The 25,956-nt window shown below is 36.7% G+C and overlaps 3 protein-coding genes across 3 annotated transcripts in view; 2 read left to right on the top strand and 1 right to left on the bottom strand.

The window, feature by feature from the left end:
- LOC131994658 (suppressor of lurcher protein 1) overlaps nt 1-25,956 on the top strand; it is a 394,762-nt gene that overhangs the window by 18,063 nt on the left and 350,743 nt on the right. The gene's annotated exons all lie outside the window — the stretch shown is intronic.
- The window catches only part of LOC106083125 (fatty acyl-CoA reductase wat), a 41,096-nt gene that overhangs the window by 6,594 nt on the left and 8,546 nt on the right, over nt 1-25,956 (bottom strand). Inside the window, exons 2-3 of the mRNA XM_013245978.2 lie at nt 5,849-5,961; nt 5,506-5,754 (exon numbers count right to left, since the gene is read on the bottom strand). Of these exons, the coding sequence (XP_013101432.1) occupies nt 5,506-5,754; nt 5,849-5,961 (362 nt within the window). The remainder of the gene's footprint in view (nt 1-5,505; nt 5,755-5,848; nt 5,962-25,956) is intronic.
- LOC106083130 (uncharacterized) lies at nt 14,778-15,485 on the top strand. Its single transcript, XM_013245983.2, has 2 exons — nt 14,778-14,804; nt 14,883-15,485. Exon 2 carries the CDS (start codon nt 14,892-14,894, stop codon nt 15,345-15,347), a length of 456 nt encoding a protein of 151 aa, XP_013101437.2. The 5' UTR covers nt 14,778-14,804; nt 14,883-14,891; the 3' UTR covers nt 15,348-15,485.

Here is a 25,956-nt window from a genome sequence, read left to right as displayed (position 1 = left end):
GAGTAGACCACGTATCTGATATCAACATTGGGAGCCAACTGTCTCGCGGACGTCCCACCACCATAACAACCCGCAAATAGGACGTATTTGCACACCAAGACAATTTGGGTCTTAAAGAGAGTGGAACTAAATAAATATTAAATAAATAGATAAATAAATAAATATTCTTAGTTTTTAGGGCCAATACCTCAAACCGGACATATTTGCTGATTTTGCAATAAGGAGTTTAAATGAGATTAGAAAACGAATTTGATATCCAATTTTGAGGGCAATGGCAATAAATAAATAATATATAGAAATATGAGAATAGAGCACGTTGCTGATATATTTTCAGGGCTTAGTGATTGGGGGACCACCCCACTTCCCAAAACACCCCTAAATCAGGCATATTTACCGACCATGACAATGTGGGGCTTAAATGAAAGGTATTGGGGGGTAGACCAAGAATTGATACCCATTTTCGGGACCAATTTTCTGGGGGTCTACCCCTTTCCCAAAATACCCAACAAACAGCAATTTTTTAGTGACCATCGCAATATGGGGCTCAAATAAAGGTATTTGGGAGTAGAATACGAATTTGATATCCAAATGTAGGACCATGTATTTAGGGCATCATCCCTTTCCCAAAACACCCCCAAAGGGAAAAAATTTTTCGACCATGCCAATATGTGGCTCAAATGAAAGGTATTTGAGATTAGAAAACGAATTTGATAACCTATTTTGGGGTCATGTGTTTGGGAGACGCCTCATCCTGTAAACTCCCCCTAAAACCAATGGCAATATGGGGTTTAAATACATGGTATTTGAGAGAAGAAGAGCACGATGATGATATTTTTTCAGGGCCAAGTGTCTGGGGGACCACCTCACCGCCGAAAACACCATTAATTCGGACATCATGAGAATATGGGGTTGAAATGAAGTATTTTAAGAATGGAGTACACCTTACATCCAAACTTAAATTCGTAGACCAATAAAGATCATATGGGATTCAGATAAAGGCACTTATATCATTAAACTCTTAGTCAAGCGATATACTATTTTCGTATGGTATTTCATGGTATTTCACTAAAAGATCTTTAATTGTCGAAAATAAATATTCCAAGGAAACTTTTGTTCCATATAAAGTAAAAGAAGGCGCAGCGGAGCGGGCCCGGGTCAGCTAGTAATCGATAAAAGTACCAAAATATACAACTGTTTTCAAAAATTTTGTATGGAAGTGTGTGTTATGCATATTCATGTATACGCTTGTGTTTGTCACTTAAATTCCCAAAAAAAACAGTGCAAATGAACAGATTTTATTTTTAAATTTAATAAGATCCAGATCATAAAAATTTCCCAAATGGGCCAAATCGGACTATATTTGTATACAGCTGCCATATAGACCTATCTGGCGATTTAGGGTTTTAAGCCCGTAAAAGCCGCATTTTTTGTCTGATTTCGCTAAAATTTGAAACAGGAAGTCGGTAACAGACTCAAAGTGAGTTTAGATAGAACATCCGATATCCGAATCGAATATGGTCAATATCGCGCTATATTTCCACATAGCTAACTTATAGACCAATCTGACGATTCAGACTTTTAATCTCATAATATGCGCACTTATTACACTCTTCGCTGAAACTCTTTTATAAGGCCCTTAAGCATTCGAATCGCAAATGTTCCAGATCGAACCATATTTGGATATAGTTGACAAATCGACCGATGGGGCTATTTATGATCTTAAGCCCTAAGAGGCGCATTTATTGCTCGTTTTCGCTGAAATTTGCATCAGTGAGTTGCACTTGGCATCTCGTTGTCTGCATCATATATCGGACCATATATTGCTATATCTGTCATATAGGTCGTTCTGCCGAGTAAGGCTATTATGCTAATCAAATTTTCATCTATAACTCGATACCGCTGAAATTCAGAATAGTGAGTTGGAATGGGCCTCCCATTGTTTAAACCGAAGTTGGACGAGATCAGACCCTATTTCGAAGTAGCTTCCGAATAGACTGTTCAACCGATATAGGTTCTTAGGCTTAAAACAGGCGCATTTATTACCCGACTTCGCTGAAATTTGGAACAGTGAGTTGTATTAAGACTCCCAACCTCTGTCCCAAAAATAGTCCAGACCGGAATATATTTAGATATAGCTGCCATAGAGACCAATAAAGACCATAAACGACGAATTTATTCCCCGATTTTGCTGAAATTTCAAGACCAGAGCTGGCAAAATATCGACGGCACTATCGATATTTAATTTTTTGACTAAATATCGATTGATATTTTTCCGATGGATACTATCGGAAAATTTAATTTTTGCAAAATTAAACAAAACGATGTGACACTAAATATATCTTTTAAGATGCATTGCACATATAGAGGACGCAATTTTCATCAGATTAGGTTATCATTTTATTTTATTAATCTTGGTTTTATTTGGTCTGTGAATTGGTATTGCTTCTATATAACTCGATCTCCTGATTCTTACTTCTCATTTTTGGCTTGAAATATAGGCGATGGGAAAGTAACGATAGTATCGATACTATCGATATTAATTATTAAAACTATCGAAAATATCGAATGTTGCGATTATCGATAGTTTGCCAGCTCTATGTAAGACTCCCGACGTCTAAACCAAATATGGTCCAGATTGGGCCATATTTAGATATAGCTATCATATAGATCGATCATCCGAATTAGGACTTAATCACATGAACGGCTCACTTCGGTGAAATTTCGAAGTGTTACTTGTATAAAGCTTATCGGCACCTGATTCAAATATGATTAAGATCAGACTATATTTGGGTATTAATATGGATATATCAGTGTTATAATAAATTTTGACAATAAATTTTTCTATGGTGGTGGGTATCGGAAGTTCGGAATAAGCGAGTTAAATGCGTTTTTACTTGTTGTTAAATTTTTCTAAAAATTAAACTTAGCTGATATTATCGATATCGAAATTATCAATCGATATTCAGACAAAAAATAAAATAGCGATAGTGTCATGAATATTTTAGCAGCTCTATTTGGGAAAAAAATCTCATTTAAAGCTTGAGACTGCCATAAGTATACATATATGTTTATGGGAACAACATACATATATACAAAATTTTTGACCCATTGTTTCTTGGGTAAATTTTCTTAAAATTCGGAGTAGATTCCGACTTTGAAAACCACTAGGCCGATTAAAAAATTTGTACACACCAGGCCAAAAAACCCAAAACGATCTTCATTTTTTGTATTTATGGGGTACAATTTTTGTATTATGCAGTCCGAATGCATGCATTTGGGTTTCCAGTTTACCCAAAGATACGGCTCACTATCTACTAACATGCTTAATATAAATAAATACTATGGCTAACTACCATGATTGAAGACAAAACTACCAAAGTCACAAGTCCCACCATGGAAAACCCACAACAAGGAGGAAGCACCAATGCGTAATAACATCATGTAATATAACAAAAACAACCAAGAAGAAAAACTTTGGTGGTTTTGGCATTTTGGTCAGTGGGCCGATTAGTTGCATCTTGGCTCTTCTGGCTTTGATGTTGCACCACAGGAGCAAAGAAAGACAGTAAGTCAAGCCTTAAACCGCAAAGTGTCTGATAGTGATTTCTGTGTGCACTGACTGCCTATGTGGAGTGTGCTGCACTTTAAGGCTGACTCTGTGTGCTGTGACGGTTGGTGGGCCAGTTTTACAAGTGCCACAATATTTGCCACAAACCAACCAACTAACTTACAGATCGGCCAACATTTGGCCAAAAGCTGGAGTTTTCAATTGTTTAAACAAAAAAAAAAAAAACTGTGTGTGTGCGTATTAAACCACATATTGGTCTAACAATAGCAATAGCTGCTGGCGGACAGACGAAACCAACACTTGGATGTACTGGCAAAACCACATTTTCCTACCATCCCCTTCTCAGGCGGATAAAGAAAAACTTATATAAACCAAAGCAAAGACTTTCAATGAAAAGATGCAATAACAAAATATTGGCCATTGCATAATTTTCGCTAAAAGTCTGGCGTATTCAAGTTTTCCTGCAACTTTTCACTGGTCAATGCGAATCTAAATGGCTAATATCACATGTATCGTAAATTTCCATGAAGCCGTCGTTGGCGTCTTCGCCTTCTTTTTCGTTGTCTATACTCATGAAGCGTAAATTACATGATATGAATGAGCTGTACACATGACGTTGAAATGTTTGGGGAAGTGATTATCTGCCTACCACTTGTTTGTTAAAATTGCCACCATATGGCACATTGACATAATACTTTGCATACGCTGTGGGTAAGAGATTAGGTAAACAGGTCCTTAGCAAATTGATATGAACTTAAAAAACTGCAGACAATTTTTATAAAGGCTGGCGCCATCTAGGGGTTGGCTTTTTAACTATGGGGGTTTTAATCTTTGACATCTTCGGGGACATTATCAATGTGTCAAATATTCATTAACGAAAATGTGCCAAATTTTTCTTTGCACGGTTTCTATTATAGGCAGAAATGGGAGCTATACCAGGTTATGTACCAATTCGGACCATACTTGGTTTAGTACTTGGAGGTCATAACACAAATCATCATTCAAAATTTGAGCCAAATCGAATAAGAACATGTCCTCTAGAGTCTCAAGAAGTAAAATCGGGAGATCAGGTCCATATTTAGTGTTGGAGGTTACAGGAAAAGTCACCAAAATTTGGGCCAATCTACATAAGAATTCCAATGTCTAGGATCTCAAGACGTACAATCAGGAAACCGGTTTATTTGGGAACGATATCAAAACCCATTCTAGCTATACACAATTTAGATGTTTGAGGTCATAGAAGAAGTCATTGCTTTCTATAGAGGCTCAAGAAGAAAAATCTAGAGATCCCCTTTTATATGGGACCTATTGTATATCAGGTTATGAACGGATTCGGATCATAATTGGCATGGATATTGTCATAACAGAAATAGTTGTGCTAAATTTTCCATAAATCGAATAAAAATGGGTATGTATGGGAGCTATACCTTAACATGGAGTAATATGACCTTTGATGGACCCGAGTTGTCAGATTATATAAACCACCTATTTACAAAAATTGGTCACATTCGGCACGAAAGTCGTGGAGTCTAATACAACTCGCTTCTCCAACACTGACGCGAAATTAGATAAGAAACGAACTTATTATGGGCCTAAGATCGTTTATCAAAAGATATAATGATATAATGTCTTTCTACCCATAAATCACCCCAAATAGGTTTACTGACCGACCATAACAATGTGGGTATCATGTGATAGGTATTTTTATGTAGAATGCGAACCAAACATTCAAACTTGTACATAAATGCCAGGAAGGGGTGGCGCACAATTCCGTCCTAGCGAATGGTACTGGTGAATTATACATGGTTCATAGTTATAAAGAGACATATTTTTCGCGTGGTGTTAATGAAAGCGCAGCGAAGCGGACCGAGCTTAGCTAGTCACTTATATATCTTGAATAGGGTCCAAAAAAGGTTGGTCTCATGTTCGCTACTCACCTTTAAATGCTTCATCTGTTTGGCTATCTTCATGAGATCTATTGTTGCCTCGATATTGATCTGTGTTGCATTGCTTAGCGGTTCATTAAAACGCACTGTGGCTGCACTGTGTATGACAACGTCGATGTTCTCAATCAACTCTTGACAATCATCTTGGGAAATGCCCAGATTCGGGAGTGTACAATCGCCACTGATGGTTTTTATAGATTTTAATGGATTTGGGCGTACAGTGAGTAATTTTTCGAAAAGCTAGATGAAATAGAAAATGAAAAAATACATTTGTTTAATGAGAGGGAGAGGAACAGATTTTCTTTAAATAAGACTCATATTCACATAAACTTACAGGTTCTTTAAATATTTGACTGAAACGTTCGTTGACATCTTTGCCAGCCTTGGGTCGTGTGAGAACATAAATGTGTTGAACTTCGGTGCATCGTAAAAGCTTCTCTATGAACACTGCGAAAGAGAAGATCAAAGCAAAAAAATGAAGTAGGTAGTTGGAAGAAAAGTACTGAGTAAGAAAGTAGATGAGGTCAATTTATAACGGCATAATGAGTTCAAAGTTCTACTCATCTCATGAGTTCAAAGTTCTACTCATCTCTAATCTAGATGATGTTGCTTGAAACTGATTAGTACAACCCTAAAGAATTCCACGAGATTATTGAATATTAAATTTTCGCTATGGATGTAATGCAAATGTTTGATTTTCGCATCGTGCGAAAGACTTAAAATATTAATGGATAAAACAATGTTTACGAGGTATATTTCAAGATAAGACGACCTTGAAACGAAAACAACGGATTTGGTGTCAATTTTGTTCTGCATATAATTTCTCGTTTCAATATTTCTATCGATTTTCAATAGCTTCCGAAGTGTGCCCTCTTCTCTAACTCTAACATTCTCTAAAAATTTCATCAAAACCTGTTCAGGATTTTTTTTTGTTTTTAAGGAACGGTAAAAATATAAACAAGCCTCTGGAGGGCGACAGTTTTATAATAAAAAATTATAATAAAAATTGCGTGTTTACTTCTGTTAAAATCACCAAAAATTATTTCGAGGAATTTACAGATCCGATCCACAATGAAGCGTATATAAGATTCCCAAAAGTATATATATTCTTGGCCGTCATGACATTTAAGTCAATCTAGCTATGTCCGTCCGTCCGTCTGTCTGTCGAAAGCATGCCAACTTTCGTAGGAGTAAAGCTAGCCGATTGCAATTTTGCACAAATACTAGGATTGTTAATGGGCCAAATCGGTCCATGTTTTGATACAGCTGCCATATGAACCTATTTTGGGTCTAAGCTTCTTGAGCCTCTAGAGGTCGCAATTCTCGTCCGATTTGACTGAACGTGGTGTTTTGGTATCACTTCCAACAACTGTGCTAAGTATGGTTCAAAACCTGACATAGCTGCCATATAAATCGATCTTGGGTCTTGACTTCGTCAGCTTTTAGAGATCGCAATTCTTATCCAATGCGGGTGAAATTTTGAACGTGGTGTTTTGTTATAACTTCCAACAACTGTGCTTAGTATGACGCAAATCGGTACATAATCTGATATTGCAAATTGCAAATTTTGTTCATGAACATTCCACTAAGGAACTTCTCGCCTATCAATGAGTGCAATTCGATTCAAGTTTAAGCTCAATGATAAGGGGGCTCCTTTTTAAAGCCGAGTCCGAAGGGGGTGCCGCAGTACGACACCTCCTCGGAGAGAAGTTTTACATGGCATATTACCTCACAAATGTTGCCAGCATTAGGAGGGGAAAGCCACTGCTGAGGGGAAAGCCACTGCCAATATGGTCAGAATCGATTTATAGCTTGATACAGCTCCTACATAAACCGATCTCCCGATTTTGCTTCTTGAGCCCCTACAAGGCACAATTCCTATCTGAATGGACTGAAATATTAGACAATGACTTCAACAATGTTGAGCATTCAATTTATGTATGGTCGGAATCGGACTTGATATAGCTCCAATAGCATAATAGTTCTTATTCATTATTCTTTGTTTGCCTAAAAAGAGATACCGCGTAAAGAACTCGACAAATGCTATCCATGGTGGAGGGTATATAAGAATTTGCCCGGCCGAACTTAGCACGCTCTTACTTGTTTTAATATCAAATGTTTAATCCTGGAATTTATTGTGGGTTCAGAAAAAACTTTGGGTATTGTTCGCGAGGAGTTTTCGGTTCAAGATTTAAGTTTTTCACCTTTAAGATTTTTTAGTAGATTTTAAATAATATATATATAATACAAAACGGTACAATTAACACCCAGTTATACCTCGGTTCAGACCATGAGCATTACATTAAGGAACAGGGACAAACATATTAATGATTTAAGCTCAATGATAAAGAGCCTTCCTCTTATACTCGAGTCCGAACGGCGTGCCGCAGCATGACACCTCTTCACAAGGCAAAGTACCTCATAAATGTCACCAACATTAGACGGAACATTTTTCTGATATCCGCTCCAGGATTCTAACCAGATTTTCAGCGTCACAGACGGATATCCCAATTTGTTTAGTAATATTGGGTTGCCCAAAAACTAATTGCGGATTTTTTAAAAGAAAGTAAATGCATTTTTAATAAAACTTAGAATGAACTTTAATCAAATATACTTTTTCTACACTTTTTTTCTAAAGCAAGCTAAAAGTAACAGCGGATAACTGACAGAAGAAAGAATGCAATTACAGTGTCACAAGCTGTGAAAAAATTTGTCAATGCCAACCATATGAAAAATCCGCAATTACTTTTTGGGCAACCCAATATATAGTGCAAATCACGATTAATCGATTTTTATTATCCGTTATTGCATGATATCGATAATTACCCAGAACATCTGACTTGCATGGAATAGAACTAAAACAAGTAAAAGCGTGCTAAGTTCGACCGGGCCGAATCTTATATACCCACCACCATGGATCGCATTTGTCGAGTTCTTTTCTCGGCATCTCTTCTTAGGCAAAAAAAGGATAAAAGAAAAGATTTGGTCTGCTATTAGAGCGATATCAAGATATGGTCCGGTTCGCACCACAATTAAATTATATGATGGAGACCTGTCTAAAATGTCAGCCAATTCGATTAATAATTGCGCCCTTTGGGAGCTCAAGAAGTAAAAATAGAGAGATCGATTTATATGGGAGTTGAATCAGGCTATAAACCGAGCTATAAACCGATTCAGACCATAATAAACACATATGTTGATGGTCATGAGAGGATCCGTCGTGCAAAGTTTCAGGGAAATCGGATAATAATTGCGACCTTTATCAGGTTATTGACCGATTTGAATCTAATTTAGCACAGTTGTTGGAAGTCATAGCGAAACACGTCGTGCAAAGTTTCGTTCCAATCGGATAAGAATTGCGTCCTCTAGAGGCTTAAGAAGTCAAGACTCAGGATCGGTTTATATGGCAGCTATATCAAAACATGTTCCGATATGGCCCATTTACAATCCCAACTGACCTACACTAATAACAAGTATTTGTGCAAAATTTCAAGCGGCTAGCTTTACTCCTTCAAAAGTTAGCGTGCTTTCTACAGACAGACGGACGGACATGGCTAGATCGACATAAAATGTCACGAAGATCAAGAATATACAATATATACTTTATGGGGTCTCAGACGAATAGTTCGAGTAGTTACAAACAGAATGACGAAATTAATATACCCTCTTCCTATGGTGGGGGGTATAAAAACAGACCCAAAATCACTATCCATTATTTACAACTTCAAAATTTTTATATCCATTCCTACACGTGACACACATTTTTAGTAAAATAAATATATTACAAACTTTTGTTTAAAAAATTAATCCTAATATCCAAATAAAACTAAAGTCGGGCAAAGCCGACCTATTGATACCCTACACCACATTGGATATACAGACTAAGTTGTCGAATTTAAAATTTGCTTCTATGTAGAATTTCGATCAAAATTCTGAGTATTATTAAAAATCAGACGAAAATATATATCGGAGCTATATCTAAATCTGAACCGATTTATATTAAACTAAATAGCAATACAGGAAGTCATAAGGAAATCCATTGTGCCAATTTTTGCGCAAATCTGTTGACAAATGACTAAATTATTACAATGCTAGTCCAATTCGGACGAACATATCTATGGGAGGTATATCTAAAGCTGAACCGATTTCTATAAAATTAATCAATAATGTCGAGACTTATAAGAGAATCACTCGGGCAAAAATTCCTGAGAATCGCGTTTCATATGGAAATATAATTGCAATTTTAGTCAGAATCGGACAAACATATATATGGGGGCTATGTCCAAATCTGAACCGATTATTTCCAATTTCAATAAGCTTTGTCTCTAGGCCCAAGAAAATGCTTGTGACAAATTTGAAGACGATCGGATCAAAATTGCGACCTGTAGTTTGTACACAAATTAATATGTATAGACGGACATAGCTAAATCGAATCAGAAAGTGATTCTGAGTCGATCGGTATACTTATCAATGTGTCTATCTCTCTTCCTTCTTGTCTTACTAACAAATTTACTAAGTTATAACACCCTGTACCACAGGGTACTTAGCTGTACTTTTGCAAAAAACAATCAAAATTGTTTGGGGGACTTTTTTTTAGGATATTTAATTATTAATGGGGAGTTTTGAATTTTGTTAATGTTTTAAAATTTGGGGACAGAGACTAAAAAATAATGGCAACACTAGTCCAATCTACGTCAATCGAGTAGAGACAGTTAACTGGTTCTCTTCTGATGATCTGTTATACTGTTAATGATATAAATATTGCTTGGAGTTGTTGAGTAAAGGGAGACAGAGAGAGGGAGAGTGAAAAAAATATAAAACTTTTGTAATATAGGGCTAGTAAGAATTAACATAAACAGTTCGTGCTGAGTATTCAAGTAGCGTGGATGAAAAAAAAAAATTAAAGCAGCCTAAAAAACAATGGAAAACATTGAAGATATTTCTGATATTGATCTCAGCTTTGAGGCTTTTTTTCTACAGCAAATGTTGCAACTCGAAGCTGAAAATGTATTTGCCTATACTCCAGGGAGTCAAATCAAAATGACACCGAACTCAACTGATGACTTAAAAATGCCTTTAATCAGTTGTGAGAATGTTTCACCACAAAAATCTCAGCAACAATGGAGACCTCATTCTCATTACAGATCACCCACATGTGACAATACCAAATTACAGGCAAAAGGGAGAGCGGAAAACAATGAGGACTTGGGGATGCCCTCACCTTGTACTCCCAAAGGTTATGTATATATTTATGAGCCGATGCCCAGTTACCGTTTGAAAACATTGAGACATCATTTACATGCCCATAGACCCCCGCAATATGGCGATTGAGCTACGTACGTAGCCAATACAATTGTTTAGAATTGTTAAAGAATTTATGACCTAATGGCGTACAATGTTATCTTCTTTAAATGTTTGTTGTTTTGTTTTTTTTTCAACTTGTTTTTTATATAAGAAACTAAAAATTATTCTAATAAATATTGTATATATGATATTTTTCTGTGTCGTATTTTTGTCTTTGATGGTACACCAACAACAAATAAAAGCGTGGTAAAGATGCTATTACACGATAAGACTTGTTATATGAGCTGTCACTTTCTGTATTCAAATTTGTTGTCTAATGTACCTCAAATGCGAATAGAACGCGCTCTAATCAGCATGTATTCTCATATGTTTTGTGATTGTTTTTAATAGACATATGTCTACATGTTTGTTCAATGAAATAAAAGGTCGATTTACTCGAATATTTATTCCAAAATTCATTTGTCATGTTCATTTTTTCATGCGTATTACACGATGAATACAACTTTCAGAGTTGCTATTTTTAAAATATATGTCTTATCGGATAGTATAATAGCAACATAAGTTCGGCCGGCCAAAGTCAAAATTTATTCATTTCCTGATCGTTCTGTATATATGTTAGGAGTGCAGAATAAACCAATTTTTTTTAAACCAAAGTAGCACTTCGACCACGATCGTAAATTTTCAATCAAAATCATCTGAAATAATCACTTTTAGTCTTTTATGAACCCAAGAGGTTAGTCCGTGAGACAGACCTAGACAGACAGACTATATTTCTCACGCATGACGGGGATTAAATTTATCTCTCTGCTAAGCTAAAATCGGATAAAATATGGCCGTTTTTGAACCCAAAATATTACATGGAGTGATGATGGCGGAAAAATACAAATGTGTTCCAACCCGAAACGTACTCGGTATGGATGTCGTTGGGTCTAATACTGTTTAAAGGGTCTATATGGAAACTACATACAAATATGGTCAGATCTGGTCCATACTCAAATGTTGAGGAGATGTAACTCCGAGTTGGACGAACATTTGTAGCAAATGAACATTTATGGGTTTAAGACTTTAAATCGAAAGAATACTGTATCCAAACCCTGTTCTTCATCGAAATCAGGTTAAAATAAAAAAAAGAACTTCTATGAACTCAAGAATTGTAATCAAGACATCGATATACATTGGCGCTATATCATTATTTGTATAGGTTGTAAAGTGGTTTCAATAGTTCGTTCATGAATAATACTACGATCTATTTGTATTCTTTATAGGGGTGCAAATGTATAATTCGGTATTGCAATTAGAATTACAAAATGGCCAACTCTTCGATGGAGGATATAATAATTAAAAGCGTGAAAAGTTACGCCAGACCGAATCTTCTACAAAGGATAATGTATAAGAATTGCTATGATATTGAAGCTTTATCAGATTATGAACCGACTCAGTTCATACTTGGCTTGGATGTTGGAGACCATAATAGATGTCATTATGTATTTCAGCAAAATTGGATAAGAATTATGCCCTCTACAGTTTTTGGAGGTCATAGAAAAACTCACTGTGCAACATTTCAGGCCAAATCGGATAAGAATTACGCCCTATAGAGGCTCAAGAAGTAAAATTGGGAGATCGGTTTTTATTAGAGCTATATCAGGTTATGGACCAATTCAGACCATATGTGACAGGAATATTGGTAGTCATGGAGAAAGTCACTGCGCGGCTATATGTAAATATGGGCCGATAAGGCCTATTTACAATCCCAACGACCTTCACTAAAAAGAAGTATTTGTGCAAAATTTCAAGCGACTAGTTTTAATCCTTCGAAATTTAACGTGCTTTCCGCAGACAGACGGACGGACATGGCTAGATCGACTTAAAATGCCACGACGATCAACAATATATATACTTTTTGAGTTTTCAGACAAATATTTCGAGCTGTTACAAACAGAATGACGAAATTAGTATATTCCCATCCTATGATGGAGGGTATAAAATGTACACTTTTGGCCAAAAAAATGAATTTCTCAATAAATATTTTGTATTTTTCCATCTCTGGTATACGAACATAAGGTCTGTTCCCATACTTTTCCAGTTAAAATTTGCCAGTATAAATTTGAAGGAGAGTAAGAATATTCTTTTCTCTCTTTTGCTATTTACTTGTATTATACGGCTGGTTTTAATAAAACAGTTGTTCAATGCTGCAAATTTCTGCTAAAAAAATACATCCAGTAGAAATTTGCAAGCTCCCAATTACCAAACCGTCAACATTTAGCTTGCCCTCAAGCAATCTCCCGCTCTCGTCTGCTGGCAATTAAAGAACACGAAAGACTTCCAGAAAAAATGTTGGAAAATTTTCACAACCTTTGAGAACACGTACAAACTTATAGACTATTTTTTTATACCCTCCTTCATAGGATGGGGGTGTACTAATTTCGTCATTCTGTTTGTAACTCCTCGAAATATTCGTCTAAGACCCCATAAAAATTCTTCTTATTTGTGTAGGTCAGTTGGGATTGTAAACGGGTCATATCGGTCCATGTTTTGGCTGAACTTTTGCATGAGGTGTTTTGTTATGACTTTCAACAATAGCACTAAGTATGGTTAGTTAATCGGTCCATAACCTGTTATAGCTGCCATATAAACCGATCTTGGATCTTGACTTCTTAAGCCACTGCACGGCTCAATTCTCATTGATTGGGCTGAAATTTTGTGTGACGCGTTCTATTATGACTTCCAATAATAGCGCCAAATACGGTTGAAATCGGTTCATAACCTAATATAGCTGTCATATAAACCGATCTGGGGTCTTGATTTCTTGAGCCCCTAAAGGGCCAATTACTATTCGATTTGGCTGAAATTTCGTACAACGGCTTCTTCAATGACCTTCAACATCCGTGTCAAATATGCAGCTTCCCTTTAAGCCGATCTTCCAATTTTACTTCTGGACCCACTTAAGGGAGCAATTATTATCCTATTTCTGTGGTATTTTGCATGCCGTGTTTTGCTATGACTTCCAACAACTGTGTCAAATATGGTTTAAATTGGTTCATAACCTAATACAAAAATGCAAATTTTGCCTATGAACATTCCACTAAGGAACAGCAGCAACCATAACCTGATGTAGCTGCCCTATAAACCGATCTGGGATCTTGACTTCTTGAGCCCCTAGAGGGCACAGTTACTATAAGATTTGGCTAAGATTTTGTTAAATGGCTTCTCTCATGACCTTCCACATACGTGTCAAATATGGTCTGAATCGGTCTATAGCCGGACATAGCTCCCCTATAAACCGATATCCCTATTTTACTTCTTTATCCACTAAGTGGCGCAGTTTTTGTCCTATTTTTCCGAAAGTTAGCATGACATGTTTTGCTATGACTTCCAACAACTGTGCAAAATGTGGTTTAAATCGGTCAATAATCTGATATAGCTGCCGTATAAACCGATCTGGGATCTTGACTTCTTGAGCCTCTAGAGGGCGCAATTCTTACCCGATTGGGCTGAAATTTTGTTAAACGGCTTCTCCCATGGTCTTCAACATACTTGTCGAATATAGTCTGAATCGGTCTATAGCTTGATACAGCTCCTTTATAAACCGAACTCCCCAATTTACTTCTTGAGCCCCTAAAGAGCGTATTTATCATTCGATTTGATTGAAATTTTACACAATGAGTTATACTATGGTCTCCAACATTCAATTCAGTTAGCTTAGCAATTCACTTATTTTATCATTTATTTGCCTAAAAAGAGATACAGGGAAAAGAACTCGGCAAATGCGATCCATGGTATAGAGTGTATAAAGTTCGGCCCGGCTAAACTAAGCACGCTTTTACTGTTGTGCTTGAGAAGGTACTAAATCTTTCACACGTGTATTACGGTACTTTTGGGCGTAAAAAGTACTAAAGTACTGAATTTTCCATCCCTGGTATGTAGAAATTATCAACCAAGAAATAAAACTTCCTCACAAAAAAATAAATAAAAGTTAAAAACAATAGGTAAGTGGCATTAAGTAGGACATTTATTTAAATTTCTTAACAATCAAATTTTCTATATTTCCGCAAATTTTTGCATAGATCAAAATAATGGACAACCTACGGCGCTATAGTTTGGATATTGAGCAGAGTTTTGACAACTTTATTCGACAAAAAATGCAGCAACTCAAAGCTCAAAAAGCCCTTACCAGTACTCCTGTGCGTACAATGGCAATGACACCAACAATAAACGATGGCTTTAAAGTACCCACAATTACCTGTGATAATGTTTCGCCGCATACTCCTTATCTGGGTAATGCCCAGCGCAAAGGCAGATCTCAATTCGATTGTCGATCAAAGCTCATTAATAATTTTGACAGATCGCCTATATGTAATGACAACAAATTACAACCCAAAGGCACTGTGGAGAACGATGATGACTCAAAGACTCCATCACCTCATACTCCCAGAGGTTATGTTTACATATATGAGCCAATGCCTAGCTATCGCTTGAAAAGATTGCGGCATCATCTGCATGCTCATAAACCACCGCAATATGGTGATTGACGACATAATTTGACCATTGTTTTAAAGAATTTATATAGTTTTATGTGTTTTGTCATGTTTTATTTGCCACTTCTGTGAACATCAATTTTTTTTTATTTGTTCAAAGATTCTTCAAAATAAAAATAAATTATGACTATTTTTATCTTATCTTATATTTCTATCTTTATCTTTACATACTAACAACAACATTAACAGAACTGGATTCATTGTAATAAAGAGGTCTTTGGGGGAGCTTAAGACTCTCAATTGGAAGGCTTTATCATAATATATTTGGTTTGTTCACGACTTTGCCTACGTATAGAAAGAAATACAGACTTGGGCAAAATATGCAGCTCGATACCTCATCTCCTCATCGTTCAAACAGAAATGTGTAATCATCACTAGGCAGCTGTTGAAAAATAAGATGTGTCCAAAATAAAGTTTAACAAGTAAAAGCGTACTAAGTTCATCCGGGCCGAATCCTATATACCCTACACCATGGATCACATTTGTAAAATTTTTTACCTGGTATCTCTTTATAGTCAAACAATGATATTGTAGCTATATCATTTCAATGATATTGTAGCTATATCAGATTGTGAAACGACTTAGGCCAAACTTGACTTGGATGTTGGAGACCATAGTACATCAGGGTTTTGACCGATTCAAGCAGACAGACAGACTGACGAACATGGCTTTATTGACTTAATGTCAGACGACTAAGAATATATATACTTTACCCTCCGCCCTATGGCGGATTAGAGAAGAAAAGTATAAAAAAGAGAAGAAAAGTATGTAAAATTACATGAAATCAAAGAACAAAAAAAAAAAAAACAATGTAAAGTTTTTGGCAAAAGTTGTAATCAACACGTACACTCGATGAGTACGATCATGATGTGCCGTATGAACTGACTATTAGAGTTTAACGACGATCAAGAAAATACTTATGTATAATGGGTGATATTTTAAGAGCTATAGGAAAATTTTCAAAAAAATCAAGTAAAAGCGTGGTAAGTTCGGCCGGGCCGAATCTTTTATACCCTCCACCATGGATCGCATTTATCGAGTTCTTTTCCCGGCATCACTTCTTAGGCAACAAAAAAAAAATGATAAAAGAAAAGATTTGCTCTGCTATCAGAGCGATATCAATATATGGTCCGGTTCGGTCCACAATTACATTATATGTTGGAGATCTGTGTAAAATGTCAGCCATTTCGAATAAATATTGCCTATGGAGGCTCAAGAAATAAAATAGAAAAATCGATTTATATGGGAGCTGTATCAGGCTATAGATCGATTCAGACCCTAATAAACACGAATGTTGATGGTCATGAGAGGATCTGTCGTACAAAATTTCAGCCAAATCGCATAGGAATTGCGACCTCTAGAGGCTCAAGAAGTCAAGATCCAAGATCGGTTTATATGGCAGCTATATCAGGTTATGAACCGATCGGTTATGGATCTATTTTAACCTAACATAGCACAGTTATTGGAAGTCATAGCGAAACACGTCGTACAAAATTTCAGGCTAATCGGATAATTGTGACTCAAGAAGTCAAGAGCCAAGATTGGTTTATATGGCAGCTATATCAGGCTATGGACCGATTTGAACCGTACTTGGCACAGTTGTTGGATATCATAACAAAACACGTCGTGCAAAAGATCAGTTTATATGGCAGCTATATCAAAACATGGACCGATATGGCCCATTTACAATCCCAACCGACCTACACTAATAAGAAGTATTTGTGTAAAATTTCAAGCGGCTAGCTTTACTCCTTCGAAAGACAGATGGACGGACGGACGGACATGGTTATATCGACATAAGATGTCACGATGCTCAAGAATATATATACGAATATTTCGAGTAGTTACAAATAGAATGACGAAATTAGTATACCCCCATTCTACGGGGAGCGTATAAAAAAACACATAAAATTCCGAAAAATGCATGAAATCCTCATTTGAATTGAAAGTATGGGCCACATAATTTAAGGTTTCAACATTATTTCATGCAAATGTTGACCGTGACTTTGCCTCAAAAGGTCCATTAGTCCAATTTTGGCGTACTCTTTCGATCATTTCGGCCGGTGTCTCACGAATAAATGCTTCAATCTTGTATTCGAATGCCTCAATTGAAGCTGGCATGTCTGTGTAGACATGACCTTTAACATAGCCTCACAAAAAATAGCCTAAAGGCGTTAAATCGAACGATCTAGGCGGCCAATTGACCGGTCCCGAACGTGAAATAAAATGTTCACCGAACTCGCCTCTCAATAAGTCCATTGCGTGCTGTGTAGCAACGTCTTGTTGAAATCACATATCATGCAAGTCAAGCTCTTGCATTTTGGGTAACAAAAAAGTTGGTATTATCTCACGATAGCGCTCATTATACACAGTTATGTTACGATTCGCATCATCTTTGAAGAAGTACGGTCCAATGATGACACCAACCCATAAGCCGCACCAAACTATTTCTTTTTTGTGAAAGTTCCAACAATTTTTCATATTTTTAAATTTATTTCCATACCCACATCATGAAGTGTAAATATTATTGATCGTCTTGATATCCCAAGTCGATCTAGCCATGTACTTCCGTTTGTCCGTCTGTATGTCTTGCCACTTGAAAGATATGTACAACTGATGTACATCATTGGATATTGAAAATGAGCTATATCAGTTCATATTTGGATATAGTCTCCATATAAGCCGATCTATCTATTTGACTTCTTGGGCCTCTAGTGAGCCAAATTATTATTCGATAAGGCTGAAATTTTCCACACAATGACTTCTCGTATGACGTCCAATCTTAGTGCCAAGTATGGTCTTAATCGGTTCTGAAACTGATATAGTTCTCTTACAAACCTTACTCTCAATTTGGCTTGCACCATAGTATATTAACTTTTATACTGAGCACCGACGTTGTTCCCAAAAACTGCATTACGGCGGCTGGACACAGATGATTCACACATTAAAACAACCACAAGACAACATAGATATTAATTTATGAAGAAAAACCAGCTCGAATCCCGCAAGTTTCAGTTCATGGAAGTAATAATTTGTTTTTGGTTTTGCATTTTCGGTATAAGCTACTTTGACCTCAATTTTTTCTTAAACATTCGAGTAGAGGCCACAAACAAAGGTTTTTTTGGTTGATACATACCACTATCTATAAATAACACAAACATTTTTGGACTAAATTTTTATATGCAAATTTATAGACTATTTGACGATGAACGAAAAACGCATGTTAATGCTACATATGTGTGCACCGGCTCAAACACGTGTTGTGTTTGGCAGCTTATAGCTGCTCTACTGGACCAAATCAATCAATGTAGAATTGATATTTAAGGTCAGTGGAATGCTTGAAGTTGAAGAATGAGTTTTGAGGCGCTAGATCGATCATTTAGCCCACCCACAGTGAAAGGTGGTCTATCGACACGGGGATTTCTTCAGATAACAAGCTCATCAAACTCACTATTCAATAAATTGATAGCAACGTATGCTGTGTGACTTGTGGAATAGTCCTGTTGAAAACACATGTCGTTCAGGTTCATGTCTTCCAATTCCAAAAATTTTCAGTTGTCACTTCACGGTAACGTGAAGATTGCCACGTTAACGTTCGAAAGAGTAATGCTAGGTCTTTGACATTTCTACAAATACTTCCTTTTAGTGTAGGTCGTTTGGGTTTGGAAATGAGCTAAATCGGTCCATGTTTTGTTATAGCTGCCATGTAAACCGATCTCCCGATTTGAAATTTTGAGTCTCTAGAGGATGCAATTCTTATCCGATTTAGATGAAATTTTGCATGTGGTGTTTTGTTATGTCTTTCAATAACTGTGGCAAGAATGGCCAAATATTATATAACTGCCATATAAACCGATCTTCAGATTTGACTTCTGGAGCCTCTAAAAGGCGCAATTAACGCCCGATTTGACTGAGATTTTGCACGTAATGTTTCATTATGACAAATATGACCCAAATCGGTCTACAAACAGTTGCTGCCCCCTTATAAACCAATCTCACTATTTGACTTCTCGATCCTCTAAAGACCGATATTATTACCCGATTTGCCTGAAATTATAAAGGTGGTATTTCTTAGGACTTCTAACAGCCATGACAAATATAGCCCATATCGGTCCATGACTTGATTTCTATCTATATATATATACACAGTAGGGCAGAGGTTAGCATGTCCGCCTACGACGCTGAACGCCATGGTTCGAATGCTGGCATGACCATCAGAAAAAAAAATTTATAGCGCTGGTTTTCCCCTAATGCTGGCAACATTTGTAAGGTATTATGCCATGTAAGAACTCCTCTCCAAAGAGGTGACGTACTGCGGCACGCCGTTCGGACTCGGCTTCAAAAAGGAAGCCCCTTATCATTGAACTTAAACTTGAATAGGATATGTGATATGATATGTGAGATACTTGCCCCTGTTCCTTAATGGAAAGTTCATGGGCAATATTTGTCTGTATAGATACATTAAAATTAAATTTTGCGTTTGTTAGAGGGTTTGTTCTGTATATACTCCAAAACGGCTATACCAATTTATTTGACATTTTCACAGATTGTGAAAATTGTCCAGCAAGCAGCAATTGACTACATCATTTGTATGCATCGGAAGGGGGCAGACCCTCTCCCTTCCCCAAATGCTTTACACAAAAATAAAGGAAGACCGATCGGGACAATATGGGATTCACATAAAATGGTAATCGGGAGTAGAATACGAATTTGATATTAATAATTGAATCCATGTACCTAGGGGGCGGCCCGGTCTCAAAACCGTTCCAAACGCACCGCCCAAAATGGAAAGTGCACCGATCGGGAAACAATGGGACTTAAAAGGAAGATATTTGGGAGTAGATAACGAATATGGCCTGGAAGGAACAATGGGTTATACAATTTTTGTGATATCTAAAGGGGGCGTACCCTCCCCCCTTACCACGAAAATACCATCCAAAGTCAAAAGTGGACCGATAGGAACAATATGTATATCAACTGAAAGGTATTGGAGAGTAGAATACGAATATGGTATTAAAAATAGGGTCAAAATAACCAGGGAGCCGCCCCAAATCGGAAATATTAACAAGTAGTAACTATATGGGGCTCAAATGAAAGATATTTGGGAGTGAGCAGGAAATTTATATTTACTTTCGGGACCAAGTGTCTGGGGCGGCCCCACATCCATAACACGCACTGCGAACAACCCCCCAAAATAGACATATTGACTTATCTCGACAATATGGGACTCAAATAAAATGTAATTTTTTTTTTGTGAGTAGAATACGAATGTGATAATAAATTTGAGTTCAAGTATCTGTGGGGCCGCCCAAATATCAAGACCCCCCGTAACAGACATTTTGACCTATCACAACGATATGATATTTGACAAATATAAATTAACTATGACAGGGAGGAGGTTCTGTTTATAAAATCACCGAAAACAGCTACTTGAGGAACATAGCAGTGTGGGAATCAGGCGAGATAAATTTGTTTAGTAGAGTACGAACTTCCAAGTTTGCCCTTAACAGTTAGAAGGGAAGGCCCAAAAAGGAACACATACTCAAAGCTATTGAAGAGTAGGTTACATTACATAAGTGAAATTTTTTCTGATATATATGCCAAAATTCGAAACCAGGAATTCAATGTCATCGCCCAATATGTCACTAACCCGAACAAAGCATAGAGAAAGAGAGAGAGAGCACTCATTTATTATGAGAAGTTTGTCACTGTTCCTTAATGGAATGTTTATTGTCAAATTTGCATTTGAATGCAAAGAAGTGTAATTGATTAGAAAGTTTAATTTTATATGGTGTAAAAGATGGCGGAACGGAGCGCGCCGGATTTAGCTAGATTTTTATATAACAAGTAAACGCGTGGTAAGATCGGCTTAGGCGAATCTTGGGAAACCATCATGGATTCTGATAAAACATGGGAGCTATATCAGGTTATAGACCGATTTTGGATCGTACTGGGCACAGGTGTTAAAAGTCATAACAGCATTCTACTTGCAAAATTTCAGCCAAATCGGACAAAAATTGCTGCTTATAAGGGCTTAAGAAGTCAAATCGGAAAATCGGTTTAAATGGGAGCTATATAAAGTTATAGTCAACATCCGGTGAAAAATGCATACCTTATGCCGATTTGGACCAAATACTAATAAGTACAAGTCATTGTTCAATTGTGTATAACAAAATATTTATCTTTTTAGTAGATTTATCTTAAAATAAACCGATCTGAACCATATACGACACTCATGTCATAAAGCCTAACATAAGTCAGTGTGTCAAATTTTAGTGAAATCGGATAATAAATTCGCCTTTTATGGGGCCAAGACTGTGAATCGAGATATAGGTCTAAATGGCAGCTATATTCAAATCTGGACAGATCTGGACCTAATTTAAGTAGGGTGTCGAAGGGTCTAACACAACTCACTGTCCCTAACTTCGGCGACAACGGACAATAAATGCGCCTTTTATGGGCTCAAAATCTTAAATCGAGAGATCGGTCCATATGGCAGCTATTTCCAAATCTGAACCTATCTGTGCCATATTGGAGAATTATGTCGAGGGGCTTAACTTAACTCACTGTCCCAAATTTCGGGACATCGGCCCATAAATGCGCCTTTTATGGGCCCAAGACCTTAAAACAAGGAGATGGGTCTACATGAGAGCTATATCCAAATCTGGACCGATCTGGGCCAAATTGAATAAAGATGTCGAGTGGCCTAACACAATTCACTGTCTCAAATTCCAGCAATAATAAATGTGACTTTTATGGGCCAAAATCTGCGGATGGGTCTATATGACAGCTATATCCAAATATGAACCGATCTGGGCCAAATTGAAGAAGGATGTTAAAGGGCCTAACACAACTCACTGTTCAACAAAATCGGATAAAAAATGTGGCTTTTATTGGCCTAAGACCTCAAATCGGCGGATCGGTCTATACGGGGGCTTTATCAAGATATAGTCCGATATAGCCCATCTTCGAACTTAACCTGCTTATGGACAAAAAAAATAATATATGCAAAGCTTCAGCACAATATCTTTATTAGAAAGACTGTAGCGTCATTTCAACGGACAGCCGGACGGACATGGCTAGATCGTCTTAGATTTTTACGCTGATCAAGAATATATATACTATATAAGTTCGAAAATGAATATTTCGATGTGTTGCGAACGGAAGGACAAAATTAATATACTTCCATCTTTCGGTGCTGGGTATAAAAAGTCATTCAAAGAACTTGTCATTATCTGAACCATGGAATCGGCCCGGCCGAACTTAACACGCTTTTATTTGTATATCATTTTTATACCCACCACCGCAGGATAGGGGGTATATTAATTTAGTCATTCCGTTTGCAACACATCTAAATATCAATTTCCGACCCTATAAAGTATATATATTTCGGATTGTCGTAAAATTCTAAAACGATTTAACGATGTCCGTATGTCTGTTCTTCTATCCGTCTGTCTGTCCGTCCGACAGTTGTAATCACTATAGAGCCTTAAAAAATTATGATATTGAGCTAATACGTCATGCACCGATACGTCTTTTTGGTTAAGTTATTGAATGGGCCAAATCGGACCATATTTGGATATAGCTGCTATATACACCGATTTTCCGGTAAAGGGTCCAATGCCCATAAATGCTTTATTTTTCATCCGATTTCGCTCAAATTTGAAACAGTGAGTAGTTTTAAACCGACATCTTAGCCAAATATGGTCCATATCGGACTATATTTATATATAGCTGCCATATATACCGATCTGTTTACAAAGGGTCTGAAGCCCATAAAAGCTTTATTTAATACCCGATCGCTGAAATTTGAAACAGAGGGTTATCTTAAGCCTCCTGATATATGACCTAAATATGGATCAAATCGGACTATATTAAGGTATAGCTGCCTTATAGACCGATTTCCTGATAAAGGGTCTGAAGCCTATAAAAGCTTTATGTTTTAACCTATTTCGCTGAAATTTTAAACATTGAGTAGTACTACGCCTCCTAACATAGGGCCCAAATGTGGTTCAGATAGGCCTATGTTTAGATATAGCTGCCATATAGACCGATCTGCCGATAAAGGGTCTGAAGCCCATAAAAGCTCTATTTATTACCCGATTTCGCTGAAATTTAAAACAGTGGGTAGTCTTAGTTCTCCCTTCATCCGTCCCAAATATGGTTCGAATCGGACTATATTTAGATATAGCTGCCATACAGACCGATATCCCAATAAAGGATCTGAAGCGAATAAAAGCTTTATTATACCCTCCACCATAGGATGGGGGTTATACTAATTTCGTTATTCTGTTTGTAACTACTCGAAATATTCGTCTGAGACCCCATAAAGTATATATATTCTTGACCGAAAGCACGCTAAATTTCGATGGAGTAAACGTAGCCGCTTGAAATTTTGCACAAATACTTTTAATTAGTGTAGATCAGTTGGTATTGTAAATGGGCCATATCTGTCCATGTTTTGATATAGCTGCCATATAAACCGATCTTGGGTCTTGACTTCTTGAGCCTCTAGAGGGCGCAATTCTCATCCGATTTGACTGAAATTTTGCACATAGTGTTGTAGTATCACTTCTAACTACTGTGCTAAGTATGGTTCAAATCGGTCAATAACCTGATATAGCTGCCATATAAACCGATCTTGGGTCTTGACTTCTTAAGACTCTAGAGAGCGCAATTCTTATCCGACTGGAATGAAATTTTGCACGACGTTATGATATCCAACAACTGTGCCATGTATGATTCAAATCGGTCCATAACCTGATATAGTTGCCATATAAACCGATCTGGGATCTTGACTTCTTGAGCCTCTAGAGGTCGCAATTATTGTCCGATTTGCCTGAAATTTTGTACGACGGATCCTCTCATGTAGATCAACATACGTGTTTATTATGGTCTGAATCGGTCTATAGCCCGATACAGCTCCCATATAAATCGATCTCTCTATTTTACTTCTTGAGCCCCCAAAGGGCGCAATTCTTATTCAAATTGGCTGACATTTTACACGGTTTTCAATATATAATTTAATTGTGGTCTAAACCGGATCATATCTTGATATCGCTCCGATATCTAAGAAGAGATGCCGGGAAAAGAACTCGACGAATGCGCTCAATGGTGGAGGGTATATAAGATTCGGCCTGGCCGAACTTTGCACGCTTTCACTTGTTTTTTATCTAATTTCGCTGAAATTTGAAACATTAAGAAGTTTTACACCATCCGACCCAAATATGGTAATGATCGCACTGTATTTAAATATAGCTGTCATATAGACCGATGTGCCGATTAAGGGTCTGAAGCTCATAAAAGCTCTATTTACTACCAGATTTCGGTGAAATTTTTAATGAAAAATTTAACAGTAACTTATTAGACCACTCAATATCCGTGTCGAGTTTGGTTGCATAAGTTATCCAATTTTCACCAGATTGTGACGAAAGTGGGTTTTCATATATACTCGAGGTGGTGGGTATCCAAAGTTCGGCCCGGCCGAACTTAATGCCTTTTTACTTGTTTTAGATTCCTTTTCTGTCAATTTGAGAAAATGTGCCCAAATTGTTAATTTTGTGCTAAAATAAATACATTAATAGTGAAATTATTCCCCAGAGTCAAATGAAAATATGAGGAAAACTAAATTGGCTCCGAAAGCTGCTATAAAAGAGGCCAACATTTAAAATAGGTTGTTCTCCATATACACACCGCGTTCGAACATATTTTCGTTGTGAATTTGGGGTGTTGTTTCGTGGAGACAAACTGCATACCGTCCACATACAGATATAAATATACAATCCACAATATTGGGAACAAAGGCTCCAAATTAAGCGCAATTTTACCTGTTACTTAACTTGTATATTAACTTATGCTGTCTTTTTCTCTATTCCTTGCTATCATTGGGCAAACAGGTAAGTTTTTGACGTCATGTGGATATTATTTATTAGTAAATTTATATACAAACGTACAATTATTGAATTTTAATTGAACGCGAGCATTGAATTTCCCGGAAAATTGCTTTGACTTGAACTTGATTTGATACTGTTCTGTAATGACAGTTCTATCTATTAAAAACAAGCTTTTTAAATTTTGTAGTTAGCAATAGAAGATTATTAAATGATTATTTATCTCAAACTAAGGGGCTTATTGTATTATTAAATTTACTTTTTGGTATTGATGATTTCATTAATTGTCTAAGGAACTGTGGCACAATAGTCTATTTTAAATTTCACTTTAAGTCTCAAAACAGGCAATACATGTAGATATAGTCTACATAAAATTTTAGATAAAATTATGGAAATTATTAAGACATCCCAAAGTGTCATTTAAGCATGTATTCGAGCTTAACCAAATTCCCTTATAAGATTCCATTTTTGGAGCATAGATAGAAATATTCTTCATTGAAGACATCCACTGAAAATATTGTACAAATACTTCTTATTAATGTTAATAGATTCTGGAATGTATGAGAAGTGCATATAATATTCGGTCCAGATGAACTCGACAAGCTTTTACTTGTTAAATCTAATTGCGTACATTGGCAAATATTTCATTTGTAAAGTACCAACAATAGAAAAACACTTATCTATTTGCATTACTTATCACCTGGAACAATCAA

The sequence above is a fragment of the Stomoxys calcitrans genome, chromosome 2 (assembly GCF_963082655.1).
Source record: "Stomoxys calcitrans chromosome 2, idStoCalc2.1, whole genome shotgun sequence".
Lineage (NCBI taxonomy): Eukaryota > Metazoa > Arthropoda > Insecta > Diptera > Muscidae > Stomoxys > Stomoxys calcitrans.
Note: the sequence above shows the minus strand (reverse complement) of the source record. Positions and strands in the feature narration are given on the sequence as shown.